Below are 17,930 nucleotides of genomic sequence, written 5' to 3' on the forward strand. Positions count from 1 at the left end.
CCTGTTCTCTGCCACAGCCACGTCCACTCCCATCTCCACAGGTCTGTTCACGCCACCAGCTCCTGCTCTTCCTACGCAAATCCTAATCCTACCTCATGACCCATTCCAAGTGCGACCTCCTCACCTGAGTCCGTCCCACTAACACACTTAACCTCTTTCTCTTCTGGTTTACCACAGGGCTAAGCATGGTCTCTGCCTAGTGTGCCTTCTGATGAGAATCTACACTGTCCTGTTTTACACGAAAAAATCCTATTTCCTGCTCCTTTGAGGGAGTGTCTAATATAGGTTGCCTTCAACTGTACGTAGTGGAAAACATTAATTCTCTCACCCGAAAAACTGGGTTTGCCTCTTGCTGGGTGCTGAGCCAAGAAAGACACAACCAAGCCACAGATCAGGAGAAGGAAGGATTTATTACTTGAAGCAAGTAAGGAGAACACTGGGCGTCTTTCCCAAAGCAGTGTTACCCCAACAGCAAAATTAGGATAGTTTTAAGCTCAGGGTACATTCATATTCATGGAGGGGCTTGGGTGGTTGAGAGTCTAAGCTTTAGTTGACTGAAGTCACGAGGGTCAGAAAAGGTCAACAACACCATCCCTTAGGTTCCAGTTGATCGGGTGGTTGAGTGCTTCAGGCTAATCTTTACTACTGAAAGAGAACTGGGAGTCTTTATAACTCATCTATTATCTTTGTTATATACTTACTATCTCTTGCCTGATAACAGTTCTTGCATTCTTTTGTTCCCTTAAGATTATTAATTACTGAGGTCTGTTCAAGGGCAAGCACTGTGGCCAGGCTCAGATCCTAAAATAACTTAGGCCAAAAATGGCTTCTCTTATGTCAAGAAAGCCATGCTTGGTTCTTTTTCTCCGGGGACTCCTTACCCTAACTGCTTACAATTCCTTTGGCTGAAACAGTGATGACAGAAAGCGCAAGGTCGGCCTGCTCAGTCTTCAGTGGCTCTATCATCAAGGACCCTGGTTCTTCCCATCTTTTCCCCTCTGATGGCCTCAACAGATTTGCTTTCCTCATGGTGACAAAATGGCTGCCTCATTTCCAAGAATCTAGGGCATGGAGCTGTCCCTTCTGTGTTTCCTTTTAAGAGAGAAAATGTCTTTCCCAGAATCCGCTCCCCACCCTCCCCAGAGGACTTCTTATATCTCATTGGCCAAAATGATGTCACACGCCCATATCTAGACTATGTGCATCCATGACTGGCTTGGATCAATCAGCTTTTACCATGGAGCTTAAAGCAGAGTTACCTTTCCTTGAATAGTTGGCAGGGAGGCGGGGAGGGAGGCATGACATTCAAAGGAAATCAGGGCTCTGCCAACAAGAAGAGAAAACAAATGGCTGTTGTGTAGGTAACCAACAGTGTCTGCCACAGGCAGGGCCCAGCATCATGCATCCTTGCGTTTTCCCTCCCTTGCCACACCAATCCTGCACTGACACATATGGATACTCAACAAATATCAGTGGAATTCAGCCAAACTAGGAATTATCCTGTGGGTGTGAGAAAACAGTGAGCATTATAATAGAGTGGCACAATTGGACATTTGTGCATAGAAAATGGAAAGAGGGCCGTGAAATCCAAACAGATGCAAAAAAGTACTTAGCAGAGGAGGTTGGGAAGCTCTGGTCCAAACCCTAGGCTGGGCCTGACTCCCAGTTCCACATCCAGGGAGCGGGCCCCAGGCCAGAGGGCTGGGCCACTCCCAGCAGGGCCCAGCTGGGCCTTCTCCTCATTTCAACCCTTTCCTCCACTGGGCCAGGGGTCTACATCCAGCCCACAGCCGGTCAGGAACAAAGGAGGTTCCCAATGAGGCCTGCCAGTGCCTAGCTGGTCTCTGGGCACATCATGGGCACCACAAGTCTGTGGACCAAGAATACCTTAGCACAGGAGGTCTGGGCTCTGAAAACAAGTCCTCCCTTCACTCAGGGTCAGGGACGGCTCCTTCAGCTGGGCTCACAGGTCTCTGCACCCTCATTCCTCTTCAGGCCACCCTGTCCCTATCCTTGCCTTCCAGCTCAGCTTTCCAGCACACCCTCCCAGATTCTTTGGGCTATGGACAGCAGTCCAGACCCCAAAGGCACATGCCTCCACCCTTGAGTGGAAAATGCACAAAGAACTGTATAGACAATATACTGAACACAAGGCTCTGAAGTCTCACAGATGCCCTACGTCTACATCACAGGTCCATGAGTTTTTACCCATTGGAAGTTTTGGAGTTCCTTTTCAAATACTGTAGAGCTGGGATTTCACTGGCTAAAGAAAACTGTGTTGAATGCAGTCACTCTCAGAACCCATTGATTATGACACGTATGCAACATTCGATACACAGTGATGGAGCAATATTAGGTTGAACTGTATGACACTGCTGATATTCGACCGTTTTGTTTTGTTTTGTGTTTTGTTTGTTTTTTTGCGGTATGCAGGCCTCTCACTGTTGTGGCCTCTCCCGTTGTGGAGCACAGGCTCCAGACGTGCAGGCTCAGCGGCCATGGCTCACGGGTCCAGCCGCTCCGCAGCATGTGGGATCTTCCCGAATGGGGGCACAAACCCATGTCCCCTGCATCGGCAGGCGGACTCTCAACCACTGCGCCACCAGGGAAGCCCATTCAACTGTTTTTGACCTACGAACACGGCAATGTCACACAGTTCAACCTAATATTTACTCTGTGCCAGGCAACTGGCTTGGGACACCATGACCAACTACACAGCCATAATCCCTGTCCTGATGGAACGTACAGTCTAGTGCATTAAACCATTAACTAAAAAGTCATCTCAGTTTTCTAAAAAAGATAAGAAAGGAATACACAGTTTAGCTGCACTATTATAATTAATTATATGTGTATTTATGTGTTTATTGCCTGACTTCTTTGCACTCCTATAAACCACAAGGATGGCTGTGTCTCCTCTATATAATACACAGCCAAACACATAGCAGAATGCACTGGATATTTGTTAAACTTATTAATTCATGTTACAGTAGACAACTGCAGGTGCTGTGGAAGCATTTGGCAAAGTGATCTAACTAATTTGGGGACGCAAGTGTCAGGGACTTCACCAACTTGGAATTTCTATCATTGCTGATAAGGCTGAATTAGGTCCTCGAAAAACAGGCCCGTATACCACACAGAAACTGCCAGCAGCATAAGTACATGGGGTTTCATGGGGATTATTTAAAATACTTAATACAACAAACTGTTTTTAAGCACAGTCTAGTATTTCAGAAACGCCATTTACATAAACAATTGGTACGTTAATTGAAAATCATTCTTATTTCTCTCCTAAAGCAGGATGCCCCAAGGATCTTTATTAGGTGCTCTATTAGCCTAGTCTGAGTTACAGTATTTACTTAAAAGTACTAACAGTGAAGTTCTGGAGAAATATTTGGTAACTTAGATATTTTTCTAATTCAAACTAATCTTCCAGGTTTCCCTGGTGGCGCAGTGGTTGAGAGTCTGCCTGCCGATGCAGGGGACACGGGTTTGTGCCCCGGTCCGGGATGCTGCAGAGCGGCTGGGCCCATGAACCATGGTCGCTGCCCCAAGGGGGGAGGCCACAACAGTGAGAGGCCCGCGTACCGCCAAAAAACAAAAACAAAAACAAAAAAAAAACAACCTCATCTTCCTCGTTAGTCTACGTTGTTAGGGATTTTACTATCCTATTAAGAGAAAGTATCAAAGGCTGCACTTAAGAATAATATTCACCAAATTCTTTTGCAGGACACTTCTGGCAGCGAGAACCAGAGCTAACATCAGAGAGCAGGTGGGAAAAAAAATAAAGAAATGACAATTTGGAGAGCAGCTGTAATCCAGTTCAGCCTAATACGTGACACCTATATGAAGTCACATTCAAATTCCAAGCAAAGCACGTGAAAACTTTAGGCCCCGCACCCCTGATCTTTTGATTGACCTGACGTAATTTCATGAAAAACATCAGTGAACACCACTAACCAGCAGGCCTCCTATCTATTTTGCAGCATCTCCGTGAGAGCCAGCCCTTGACACACTGCACAGACATCAATGAGCCTGGACAGTATCTTCATGCGTGTCTGGCCTGTCACTGCTCGCTGTACCAGCACAGAGATTTGGTGAAACACTGGTCACATTCATGGAACGTCTTAAACTCTCTTGACATAGCAAATGATCAGCAGGCCCTGTCCCCATGCCAAAGGCAAACAAAACTCTGTCGCCAGCAAGGAGGACACCCGGTCTCTCCGAAGGACGCCAAAGTCCCTGTCCTGCCTCCTTTGCAGATCCTTGCCAATCTCTGGGATGCAGGGAGGATGATCAGGGGCTAGGGGAGATTATGCTCTGAACGTCTTAAGCGATTAGTTACTTAAAATCCTCCACCTGACTTCAGTCATTCCCTGTTACAGATGACAGAGGAAAAGCCTACTTGATTAAAGCTGAATGCCTATACATTTGAAAAAGGGAAAATACGCAGAAGAAAACAAGAGTCAGATTACTGATGGGCATAGCACCAGCCCCAGGACATCAGGGGCTGCTGAATAAATTATGACAAGGAAGCACACACATTAACCATAGATTCACCATAAATACCTCAGCCCTTCCGGCTCTCACAGTTACTTACTTTCCCCCAAAGCATAGATTGAATCTGGCCTTGTCCTCAAGTGGGGCCTGGCTCTCCCTAGATTCCAAATATGGGAAATTACAGCTCTTCTGTGGTGGGGTAAGAGTGGGAAGGCAATGTTTGTGTTGCGTAACGTTTTAATTAAAACAAAGACGACGTACCCAGCGAGCGTCTCTCTTCTGCTGGGAGAGTTTGACAGGCCTCCTTTCACTCTCTCTCTACCCAGGCCATCAGTCTTTTCCTCACCTCCAGAATAATTCCCCTTTAAAATAAGGGGATTATGCATAATGAGATCTGCAAAGAGTCTTCTAAAATAAATTCAAATCTAGAGCCACATTCGTTTTCATCTACTTTCAACCTTCTTAGAAATCTACCCTTGGGGGTGGAGGCTGCAGTGGATGGGCCTGGACTCCGAGTATGAGAGAGAAAGGGGTCACTACGGGTGCTGCTCTTCCCAGCCAAGAGGTGCGGGGACACCCAGCTAGAAGTCATCCCCCATCCTGACACAGGGAAGGAGAAAGCCTTGGGCTGGTGCTCTGAATGCAATCTTTCTTTTTTCTTTTCTTTTTTTTTTTGCGGTACGCAGGCCTCTCACTGTTATGGCCTCTCCCATTGCAGAGCACAGGCTCCGGACGCGCAGGCTCAGCGGCCCTGGCTCACGGGCCCAGCCGCTCTGCGGCATGTGGGGTCTTCCCGGACCGGGGCACGAGCCCGTGTCCCCTGCATTGGCAGGCGGACTCTGAACCACTGCGCCACCAGGGAAGCCCAATCTTGCTTTTTTGTAATGCAATACCAGTAGACAGATTGCAAAGCTCTCCAGCAAGCTACTGTACTGAAACATCAGAAGACCTTAAGAAACTGCTCAGCAAATCATCTCTGAACAGTGTCACGGAGGGTTGTGTAGCTTGGGGATGAGCCGACAACAAACCCATCCACACAGTCCCTCCTCTAATAAACCAACAGACGTGTCCATCTGCGAAGCAGAAGCCCCCAACAGACCATCCATCTCCAAACCAACACAAAACCACCGTGGAACAAAACCACTGCGGAAAACCAGAAAGGCCTCTGAGGAGAACTGCTCGTGGGGAGAAGGCTGGCCCTGTGCACAGGTTCCTGGGAGCAGCACTGCCTGCTCCAGGGCTCAAGCCATCGCCACCAGGCACAGCTTACAACCTGCCTCGGACCTGCAGACTTAGGGGACGTGGGCGAGAGGGGAGAAATACCAGGGACGAGGGAGAGAAGCGCAGATCAGGGCTTCTTAGGGTTCACCGCAGGTCGAGGGAAGGCCCCTGGGAAGGTGCAGACCTGGAAGAGTCCGTCAGTGTGTCCCGTGCCAGCTGGCTGAGCTAACCCAGCAGCTTCCGGAAAACAACCGTGGTGAGAGCCTTGGGCTCCGGACAGGAGTTAAGGGAGGCCAAGTACCACATAAGGGTGATCAGCCTTAATACCACCATACCCCTAACACCAGGGTCCTCAGCAGAAAGCTGGCTATGGGTGCTGTCTCCTATCTGATGGCAAAGTATGTGACTATTCTAGGTCTCCTTTGTTCTGACTTCCTAGAAGTTCAGAGCTAAGTATGCAATTCCCAATTCCAATACAACATCCCCAGCAGTTTAATAAGCACATCTCCCACCATCATTGGCACCCTTCTCTTACTCCTATAGGCCCTTCACCAGGCCTGCCCAGGGCATGTGTAATTCATGGCTGATAATGAAGAGTTGAGAACAAAACAGGAAGAAAAGATTTAAGAAATAGTAAGAAAAAAGACTTACCTTAGGAAAAGAGTTCCCTTACGTCAGAGTGTCTTTAATTAATCTATTTAGTGAAGATTAAAAATACCTATCAGGTGACTACTTTAAATGTTAATTATGATTTTAGCTTTTAGTTCTTGGTTATTTGAGATAACAGAACAATGATTGCTTGTAACAGGCACTCAAATATTTGTCGAAGGAACAGATCCAGGAAAGTACTGTAAGGAGATTCTAACACAGCAGTGGTTTCTGGATTGGTGGTAGCCAGGTCAAACCCTGATGTTTAAGAAGCTTGGCTGTGACAGGTGAATCCGACAAGCATCCTTCCAAAATAGCGACTCTTTTAAAAGTCAGGTCTAAAGGTGAACCATCCAAGAAACCTGCTTCTGCCCCCAGGGTTTTAAAGAAAGTCACACCAGTGAACCTGAGAAGTAACCCAACACTATGAAATGATCATCTTTTTACAGCAATAGTTGCTCCTGCAGGGTTAAAGAAAACAAGTTCTCTTCCTTTGGGTTAAGGCCTTGAAGGGCTGGTAGCCAGCAACCTTAAAGGTTACTGCAGTCCAGTTCACTCTAAATGGAAGAATCATTTGGGAGTTGAAAACGCAGGAAAACTTCTAATTTTTTTCCTAGTCTATGAACAAATAAGAACAGTTGATTGAATTGGATACAAAATCCAGTATCTACAACTGTCCTCTTAACAAGTTTTGAATGGGCTTTATTTAAATTCAAGATTATAACTAAGACAGTCAATAAAATATGTGTGTGCTTAATTTGTTAAATTTATGTGTTTCTAGAGAAAATATTCAGAATAAACAAGTCAATTATTTCTCTTAAGTACATTAAAACTTAAGGGTAGTGTTTTTATTATGACTCTTGCTCTTGATACAGCAAGACAAAATTATTCTGCTATATAGCTATTGAATAAGGCTCACTACTCCCCAACGATTTCACCAATTGCAGCTTCTTCTAGCTATAAAATAACCAAATCAGTTCTGATATGGCCATAAAATTAAGACTGAAAAAATAGTGGAATGAATCACCCCTTTAAAATCAAGTTGTTGAACATATGTTTTGTATGAGTCCATTTATGTCAAAAAAATCTATATTTGTGTGAGTATATGAATAGAAATTATAGAAAAAAGCCTGAGAGAATATAGTGTATCAAACTGTAAAGAATATATTTCAGACTCAACAAGGGGCACAGGGCAGAGAGGGGAACTTTCACTTTTTACTTTCTGTCGATACTGTTTGGATTTTTACAACAGAACTATATTCACATGTCACTCTGTCCAAAAATTAGATGTCAAAGAAATAAAGCAAGCAAATATAAGCTATCTTGTGAAACTGCAACTAACAGCTCATCACCTTTCTTTTATGTAACATGTTACCCTGAAGCACTTTATTTGTTGTTTTAAATTATGACAAATCTTCAGTGAAAATCAAGATTTCCTTCCTGATGGGGGTGTTACATGTAAGAGGTTGTGAAATTTCATTCTCTGGAAGTCTTTAGAAAGGGTGGGTAAGTGGGGTGGGGAGGTGGTAAATGGCCAGGACAGGGAAGGTGTGGTTTGCCCTGAAGCAGCCATGGTTACTCACACACAGCTTTCCGTTGCTCCTCCTCCTCCTCCTCCTAAAAGCCCTTCCTAGCAAAGTCAAATCAAGGTTGCCCATGCAACCAGTTAATGGGCAAAAGCCCCTAGGTAAGTTACGCAAGCTCCTTAATTAAGGGCTCTCAAAGTAACACTTGGGGTGAGGAAGCTGGCCACCTTACAGGTTTCAAAAACACCTCACCATGATACCACTTAACCCTAAGCTGCAGACACAGGGCTAAGGTACCTAATGGGTCCAGGCTATGTCTCCTTTGGTCCCTGGCAACCCAGAGCACCAAACTAGTTTTGCTTTAAAACTGGACTACTGTATCAAATGTGAGGGGTCACACTGATTATCACGTAGAAAAAACAGATTCATACTAGTTAATAAATGCTGCCTGGTTCGGAGACAGAAGATTTCAAATTTATGGGGCTCTTGGGGGAAGGGGAGTTAATAAAGGGGGTCCCTGAGAAGGAGGCAGGCAGCCCATCTCATGACAGGGCTCCAACATAACACAAGCAGGAGCCAGTGCCCAGCTGAGAGCAGAGAAGGTGTTTGCAGAGGTTGCCATGGAAAAGGAGGAGCAGACCGTACCCCAGAGTAGTGGAAAATGGGTGTTACAAGCAAAAGCAGAAACAAATACATGAAAATAACACCAACTTAAGGCAATTCTGAACATACTCCACTACATCAAAGAATCATAATGGGGAACTTCCCTGGTGGAGCAGTGGTTAAGATTCCGCCTGCCAACGCAGGGGACACGGGTTCGAGCCCTGGTCCAGGAGGATCTCACATGCCGCAGAGCAACTAAGCCTGTGTGCCACGACTACTGAGCCTGCACTCTAGAGCCCGCGAGCCACAGCTACTGAAGTCTGCACTCCTAGAGCCCATGCTCCGCAACAAGAGAAGCCACCACAACGAAAAGCCCACGTGCCACAACAAAGACCCGACGCAGCCAAAAATAAATAAATAAAATAAATAAATTTATTTTAAAAAAGAATCATAATGGGAAAGAACACATAGCTGGAATCAGATTTCTTCCCTCTGTTTTAATAAAGGGAAGGTCTGGGGACCTGTAAGTTTATGGGAAGAGGTCCCACGAGAAGACTGGACACCAGTCTCTTTGAGTTCACAGTTTTGTTAGAATGTCTTTGTTCTGATGATGTTTCGATGGACACACAAAAGCTCTTCCTTCGGTACAGAAACAGGTCCCCTTCACTTCCACTCTGGACCCCCCACCTCCAGTAATGCCCCCTGCCCTCCCTGCCACTTCTCCCGCTGGTCCTCTAGGACACCCACCTACAGCTCTCTGGTATCTGCCATCTGTCTCTGATCCAAATACCTAGACCTCACACCAACCGACTGTTCCAGTTCTTCCCACCAGCACCTCTAGGGCCCTGGCCCACGGACACTCGGGCTTCTCCACCCCTTTAGAAGTCTTCTCAAAACAGCCCCTTGTGCCCCGGTGTCCCCTACCCCACAATTCTGCCAGGACCTCACTCTCCTATTACTTAAAAAAAAAAATGCCTAAAATTCCCGCCCATCCAGAAAGCCCTTCCAGACTGACCACTCGAGAGCTACTCCAGTCGCATCTCTCTCCTGGACAGAGCATTCCCTTCACTCCCGCTAAGCTGAAAGCAAGACCAAACTTGCCTCGCCTCTCCTTCCCCAACAAGACAACTGTCATTGGAGAGCACATGGTATATCACTGTCTCCTTGTCCACTTGCAAAGTGATTTACCCCTTTTCTTACCCCAGGCTTTAGATTATCATCTCCTAGAGGGGAGGAACATGGTTGTGTTCCAGCAAAGCCTGGATCATCTGGATGAAGGGAAATAGGGTATTCGGGTGAATTTCACAGACGGTTAATAGAGGGTTAGGCAGAAACTTTGTTTCAACTCTCATGATCATAAAGCCTATTATAAAGCTTTTTAAGATACATCTGACCACTTCCCAGCCTGAGTAGAGTTAATATAATTTAATCTTTGATTCAGAATCTTGCAGTGCCCCCAGGCTCATCATTATCTCCTGCTACTATAATTACAGATGCGGAATATGTAGAGACTGGGCTGATGGTGGCCTGGAAGCCAATTTCTAGAATCAATCCCTGCTACTACATCTTGTGATTTTCACCTTCCTGAAAGTGGAGCTCAAAAGTAAAAAAAAAAAAATCCCACTTAGCTGGGATGGGATTCCAGTTAAGGGAGGCCCATTGCCATGGTCTTTGTTAAGTGCCTGCTACCGTGGCCCACAATTAGTCACTTAATAAAGGGGTCTCGATGAGGGAATTTGGCAACATGTGATTTTCTACAAATATAAGCTTGGTTCTGATGCAATCATTCATTTCTTTGAAAATCAGGGTCATTCACACACAGGTGTCCTAAATTTCCTTAAATTAAAATCCAACCCTTTACAAGGAATAGCTGTGCTCACATCAAAGCAGCAAAGAAACAGGTGTCCAATCACGGCGAATGAGGAACTCCCAAAGGAAGCTACAAATAATAATCAAGGAGCCATAATTCAGGATGCACAAGGCCAGGGACCATGGGAGGCCAGTAAGTGGAGCCACTTCATCCAGTTCCCAGGCTAGGGCTCAGTGGAAGTGGTCTGCCTGGGCTCCATGGACCCAGTCTAAGCCCAAATCCCAAACTCATTACAATCTGAACTAATTCTCTGTGTCCTGCATCATCCCACAAGAACTGGTCCCTAAAACTACTGACAGTCATTTCTCCAATCCCTAAAGGGCCACTCTGCCACCACTATGACTGCTGACTCCTCTGCATCTGCAGGACTCTCATGGGAAGAGAATGCCCTCCCCATCCAAAGACTGCCCATTTCTAAAAGCCCAGCCCAAGTCCTCACGCATAGGTCTTTCCCAGTGACCTACGGGAAACAACAACCAGTGACTACATTGAACTTTACCTTGAACTTCCCGGGAGTCCAGGGACATATTTCAGGAGGTATGAGAACTTGAACGGGAAAAAAAAATTACATCTTTATTTTCACGAACCTCTAAGTTAACTGTTCCTTAATTATGAATGTAGGCAAGCATCATGGTAATGTCTCCAGGACGTGTGACTGTCACAGTACAAATCACACATACTTTCATATCACATCACAGTGGATGCAGATACCTCAACATATCGTTTTCACCCTTCACTACAGCAAAATGACATAATTGTTAGATCTGCTGGTCGATCTTGTTATTTAATGTGTTATTAAAGAAGCACATTGCTGTATCATAAATTTTTAAAAATATTTTGATGGCAGCATTTCAATATAATTGATTTTCTCTGTTATCCTATGTTTTCATTTATGCATTTGAGAATGTTATCCTAAGAAGGGGTCCATAGGCTTCACCAGACTGCCAAAAGGATCCATGGCACTAAAAAGGTTAAGAACCCCTGGTCAGTGGAGTAAAAGCACAAGCTCTATAGCCAGACAACCTGGATTCAAATCCAGGCTCGGCCAATTTCTAGCTCTTTCCCTTTGAGCACAATGATTTGAACTCCCTGAGCCTTGAATTTCCTCATCTTGATCAAGGGAGTCAATATAGTAACAACACCTACCTTGTGAAACCATTCATTCATCAAAAATTTAACTGAATAACTACTTTGTGCCAGGCATAAGGCTGGGTTCTGGGGCTACAGTAATGAGCTGGACAGAGATGGTCCCTAAGCACTTTATACAGAAGATCATGCTATATAAAGTGTTTGGCAGTGACTGGCACATAAGCATTCTATAAACACTACAGTACCACTGTTAAAACCACAATATTGAGCATTCAATTATATGCTGATTTGCGTTGCTTCCCATGTAACAAGTGTTGGTTCATCTAGCTCATGCCTTCCCAACAAGGCTTCCTGGAGGCCTGGGGCGGGGCCTCATACTCAGAGGGGCACCTTGTTAGATGCAAGAACACAGGATTTGAAACAAATGGTCCTGATTTCAAAACCCTGTTCTGCCACTTCCTAGCTTTGTAACTGTGCCAGAGACCAAGAGCTGTCCCCCCAAAAATCTGTCCTCTCCTTCCCCTACAATAATAGAACCCCAGTTTGGGCTGAATACTTAGAATTAAGGATGACATTTCCCAGCCTCCGTTGCAGCAAAGTATGGTCATGTGATCAAGTTCTAACCAATGGGGACATAAGCAGAAATGATGTGTGCACGAGGGCATGCCCTTCACCAACCCTTTTCCTCCCTCCTAATGGTTGGCGCTAGCACAGCCATCTTGGACCATGAGATGACCTTGGGAATAGAGGCATGCACTTGGAACAAGATAGAAAGGACCTGGGTCCCCACCCCTGTAGAGCACCATTTCAAACTGGTACAGTCATCTACCTCAGGCAAGTTCCTTAACCTCCCTAGACCTCAATATCCCCATCTACGAGAGAATGATAATGTAAGGTATCTAGCTGGCAAGATTGTTTGAGGATTTAATGAGATAGGACTTGCTTCACAGTAAGGGCTAGAGTTAGGAGAGGTGGTAGTACTACTGTTTCTCTTGCTGCAATGACAAACGGAGGGGACTGGGACATCTTAACACAGCCCTGGGTGCCCAGGGGTGGCTCAATGATTCACACAGTTGAAAGGCATCTTAGCTAGCCTAGTCCTGACAAGAATTCCCTTCTCTGGTACCCTTGTCAAATGGTCCCCAGAAGAGGGAAGGGCACTGCCTCTGGGACAACTGTTGGGACAGTGGTGTCTGTTCATGCATAAATCACGACCCTCATCCTCTTCCTTCAGAACCCTTCCCCCGACTACCCCAGGCCACCTCGCTGCTCTCCACTTCCTCCTCCTGCTCCTCTGCCTTTGATCACCTAGTCCTGCCTCTGAGCTCACTCCCCCCAGAACATCGAAGTCCCTTTGCATCTCTTTTGGAAGCACCCTCTGGCCTCTCCCCTAAGAAGCCTTCCCTAACTAACTGGGAAGGTAGTCTGTCACCGCTTCCTCATTCCCAACCTATTCAAACAAGAGGCTTTTCAAACTCTAAGAACGAATTTCTCTCCCACTGGAGAAGAACACAAATGACAATCCGACATCTACAAGTTCTCTGTGTTGATCCAGGGATGTCCCAATCACTTACATTTTTCATTGCTAACACTTTCAAAGCTATTTCATCTTGTTTGCAACATCAGCACTGGTCTGGAAGGCCTAACTCTTCATGGTTACGCAAAATCGAAATCTGCTTTATGTGCCTAAAGCTTATATTCAACTTTCCTGATTATTCCCTTCCTGCTCTTGCAGACACAAATGCTATTGTCTCACCCACAGTGCTGTCACCTTTCCACGTCCCTGTCACTCACACAGGCTGCTCCCTGACCCGGGCCTAGGCACAGACACAACCACCCTCTTCTCTCCTCATTCCCTCTTTCACACTCAAGCCACGTCCACACCAGCCCCTGTTCTCTCTCATCTTCTGCCCCTCTGGCTCCATCCATTGTCAGCAGTGGAGACTCTACTATCCTCTTGGCTCAACCAAGCCCACGCTTAAGACGGCTTTAGAACTGGAATAAGGGTGGCCATGGCAGCCGATGGTTCCCTAGTTGGGTGGGGCACCCAGAGCTGCAACAGGACGAAACAAGACACGGTGGTCAAGAGAGCAGGAATCGGTACCCAAGCAGGCAGAAAAGAGGGAACCTGATCCAAATCCTAGACATCAGTAATGGAAGGGAGCGGAAAGCACGAGTCTGAGGATGTCGAGGGAGTCACAAGCATCTCAGATTTACCCTGTATGCCCCTCAGATACTGTCACAGGGTTTTCTCAAATTGCCACTTCTGGAGGCTGGCAGCACCTGTATCAGTCTCACTTTGCAGAGCACTTAAACTGGTCCTACTTTTTACATACAAAATTTTATTCCAAGTGTGTCACGCACCTGGACACAAAACCTAGAGAGTCTTTGCTGTTTTCAATTCATATTACACATTAATTTTCATTACACAGCCAGAATGCTGACACATGAATCAGATCACACCAGACTGCAAGTAAGAAATAAGACCCCAACCTGGGTTTTGCTCCCTCCACAAAGACCTTCTAGTCTCCAAGGTTAACAAAGTAGTAGCGAGGCCCCCTCCCTGCCATGCTACCAGTCATCGAGTGATAAGAAAAGGTGAGATTTCACCAGTGGGGGTCAAAAAACCAGGCATGTCCAGAGTTCTAAACTTCCCCACTCTCACCCAGGTGTGGTCTTCAGCCACCGTTCCCCTTTGACACCACCTTGACACTCATTTTCCTCCATGGCACCTGTTTATACTTCAGGCTGGGAGTGGAGGAAAGATACTAGTGCCCAGTGCCAGGGCTCCACTCCAGAGTGGCCCAGAGGGTGAACAGAAGGGAACCAGCCAGCAGTCTTACATTTCTGGAGCAGCCAGGAGAAACAAAAGGCACAAATGTCACACTGCCTTGTTTGCCCATTGGTGATTCCTCCTCCTGCCCTGGGCCCCACCCTTCCACTCAGCCCTCTTTCCTGCCTTAGCCACACCATCAACCCCATGCCCAAGCCTCCCGGAGGGCTCCCCTGTTTGTCCTCTCGTATCCACATGAATCACTAATTACTGATTTAAACCCACACACTAAGTGAATGACAAATACCAATACAATACTTAGGATTGCGAATGGAGAGCTACCTGTCTTCCTGACTCTGCCTAAGCATACAGGAGACACAGAGATACTGTATCCTGACCCACACCTGAGCAGAAGACTGCCTGCCGCCAGACTGGATGTTCCTGTGAGTTTTGAGGAGGGGAGGGCAGAGCTGGCAGTGATCAACTCACACACCGTTTCTCAGCTCCACACTGGAATTGTCTAGGAGAGCTAAAAGACTCATGCCTGGGTCACCTTCCCAGAGAATCTCGTTTAATTGGTCTGGGGTTGCTGCCTGGACACCGGGATTTTTTAAAGCTCCCCCAGTGATTCTAACATGCCCCCAAGTTTGAGAACCACTGATGGAACATACTTACGTGCTCCCGACATTTTTCAAAGCAGTCAAGACCTTTAGAACACCTTATAGCCTTTAACTGTCAAGAGAGCCCTTGGCGGTACACCCCATTTTACTGTGATTCAGACGTCAATCATGATCAGGCTGAGATCTGAACTCAGGTTCTCCACTGCCAAAGTCCACTCTCTTTCCACTCTTCTGTGAACTCTTGCAAGGGTGTAGACAACACATGAAAGCAATCTCCACTGCCAGTAGGTCACAAGTAAGTCCCATAAATGCAAGACACCTAGATGTGGAGATGCATACACCACAAGCAGCAGCAGTGACGACCTCTTCTGAATGCAGGGGACTGAGCTGAACCCAGAGAGGGCAGCGGGGTGTGCTCACGTGCGAGGTCTAAGGCAATGGAGGGAGAGAATGCATCAGATCCTGGCCAGGGAGCTAATCCTAGACCCAAGATGTGTCCTGAGATACCACACTTAAGAGTAAGACAGCATTCAATGGCATGGAAAGCACTGTTGAATCGAAGAATGTCAGGCAAAGGGGGGACTCTTCAATGGGAGGGAATCTTAAGAGAGGTGTCAAGGGTTCACCTCTCAGGCCACAGTTTCTCCATCCCGATCTAACCGTCCTAACCTTCTGTGGGGTCACAAAACCCAATCCTAGCACAGCCCCTACCAGGCACCACTCCTCCAGTCTCTCTTCCCACTAGAACTACGATCTGAGCTTCTTTGGTGAGGGGACATATCACTAGACCCTCAAACATTTTTAGTCTACTGATCACTTAGGTAGGGCAAAGCATCCCTTCAACCCCTATTCCACCCATGCTTACTTCCCCCTCAAAAAAAACAAAAAAAAACGCCATCGTTATCACCAAACCAACTTTCCTGAGAGTGGGAATAACGTTGCCACTTCGGATTAGGAATTGACGTGGACTGACACAGATATGAAGACGCTGAAGCACCATGTTTATAAAATACAAGAAACCAATCCACGATCCACATGGAGTCCCTAAAGCGTCGACATAGATGGGGGACCCCACGGCGAGGCCCGGGACAGACACGAAGGACAGCAAATGTTCCTTCTTAAAGACAACAAACGATGTGCCACCTTTCCTCCTGGGTCAGAAATGGGGCTCTATTCCAAGCTGTGACACACACCGCTGCCTCCCGGGGTCCCCCAAAGCCGAGTGTTGATGGGAAAGAACCACAAGGAATTACAGGAACCAAGAGCAGGTTAAACTTTCACATTGATCGTGCTGATAAGCAGCAGCCACTTACCCAGCACAGCCAGACAGCTCAGCACTGGGAAAAAGCACTTCATGTCGGCAGCTGAGAGGAGACACAACACAGGGCGCTTCCTCTTCTCCCAGCACTTAATCTCTCATTTCTGGCAATCCACTTATAGCTCCAGAAGACAGTTTTGGAAACAGAACTTAACTCAGGGAATGAGAACAGGTTAAAGAGCTCAGCAGGAGGGAGTGGGGGAGGGGCGGCGGGTGGCAAGTGTTAAACTCCCCTAGGCTAAAGGAAGGGTCCAGAACAATTCGGACGGCGCTGGAGGCTCCTGCCACATCCTGTGCCTTGTAGTTGCCACTGTAATTGTAGATTGCGGTGGATTAATCCTCAAGGAAAAGGAAAAAAAGAGTCTGAGAAAATCCTTTCATCCACTGATTATACAGAAATGTCCTTGGCTTCTCAGTGAAGGTGTCTAATCTCCCTCATTCGGATTCCCCAAAGGGAACAGGGCAGGTTTTGTCAAAACCTTTGACAGCCAAATCGCCCTGGTCGGCATCGACTGCTCTGGGTTTCATCAAAAAGTCCGTCTCCATGCATGATGGTGGATCACGGGGCTGCCACCTGCCCCAGACCTGCCCGCAACGCAGGAAGCAAGTTGGCGTTCGTTCGGCAGCCCTGAAGCGGTCCCACAATGCCAGCAGCTTTCTAAAACAAACACAACAGAGATTTATCAAAGGCAAGCGCGGCCACCGCAAAAGCGAGAGGCGCTGAGCGCCAAGCTGGTCCGGGCACCTGGTCCTGGACCAGGACGGTCAACCTTTGCAGTCTGACCTTGGCCAAGTCGCCACCTTAGCCTCTACTTCAGTTTCCCCGCACAGAGCCGAGCAATTGTACGAAGCCCGATTGTTCCTGCAATACTTTCACCAAATGCTTCACTCCTGGGAATTCCTTCCGCCTCACACCGAGCCCCGGCGCCGCGGGTAGCCCCACCCTCCGCGGGGGCAAATCGGAAAGAGGCTCCGAGGTGGGGCCGCCACTCCCCGTTCCACCCCCGGCCCTCGCCCCAAACGTGGGAGCTCGGCGCGCGCCGCGTCCCAGGTGGCCCCGCTATTGTTTTACCTTCCCGGGTGTTTATTTTTCGCTGATTGGAAAGAAAAGAGAAGGAGAGAGAAGGGAGCCCCGGGCTCCGCTCTCGCTGCCAGGGGAGGGGTCTCAGGCCGACCCCTCGAGCGGAGCCGCCGCCGGGCCCACCACCGCCCCTCCCACCCCCTCCCCCCGGGCTCCGGCTCCCCTCGCTGCCGCCCCTCCCCACGCCGCCCGCGCGCTCGCCGGATACCGACCTCGCCGCCGGCCCTCTCCCTTCGCGCGTCGGTCCGTCGGTCCGTCTGTCCCGGCGCACGCCTCTAGGGACGCGCCACCTCCTTCCTCTGCTCTGGCAGCGGCACCAGCAGCCGCGCTCCGACCCTCCCCAGTCCCCGCCCCCTCCACTCGGCCCGTTGTACCCGGGCCAGACGAGCGCGGGGCGAGGGCGGTGGCCTCGGCTAGAGGCCCCGCCCCCGGCCCCGCCCCTTGCCCCCTACCCCGGGGGCCGGGCGGCCGCGCTGGGGGCCGGGCGCGGGCTCCGGGTGCGGCTGGTGGAGCCCCCCACCCCGCACCTGCGGGTAGCAAGGGCCGCCCGAGGACCTGGGCGCAGTTGGCGTGGGGGCCGGGCAGCGCCGAAAGTTAATCAGGGGGCTCACACGCAGACTATCCGGCCGCCGGCTGGATGCGCAGACCCTTTCCAAAGCCCAGCAAAGGACCCCTGAGCCTGGA

The 17,930-nt window shown here is 48.2% G+C and overlaps 1 protein-coding gene across 3 annotated transcripts in view; it reads right to left on the bottom strand.

The window, feature by feature from the left end:
• Nucleotides 1–17,678, bottom strand: part of IGSF3 (immunoglobulin superfamily member 3) — a 102,659-nt gene extending 84,981 nt beyond the window's left edge. For 2 of the 3 annotated variants that reach the window (XM_059059727.2, XM_067033925.1), the window contains exons 1-2: nucleotides 17,459–17,678; nucleotides 16,161–16,823 (exon numbers count right to left, since the gene is read on the bottom strand). In XM_059059727.2, coding sequence (XP_058915710.1) covers nucleotides 16,161–16,203 — 43 coding nt within the window. In that variant the 5' untranslated portion in view covers nucleotides 16,204–16,823; nucleotides 17,459–17,678. Of the gene's footprint in view, nucleotides 1–16,160; nucleotides 17,084–17,458 lie in introns of those variants that run through there. The other variant, XM_067033937.1, reaches the window with a different exon arrangement.
• Nucleotides 17,679–17,930: the final 252 nt, after the last annotated feature.

Source organism: Kogia breviceps, chromosome 1 (assembly GCF_026419965.1).
Source record: "Kogia breviceps isolate mKogBre1 chromosome 1, mKogBre1 haplotype 1, whole genome shotgun sequence".
Taxonomy (NCBI): Eukaryota; Metazoa; Chordata; class Mammalia; order Artiodactyla; family Physeteridae; genus Kogia; species Kogia breviceps.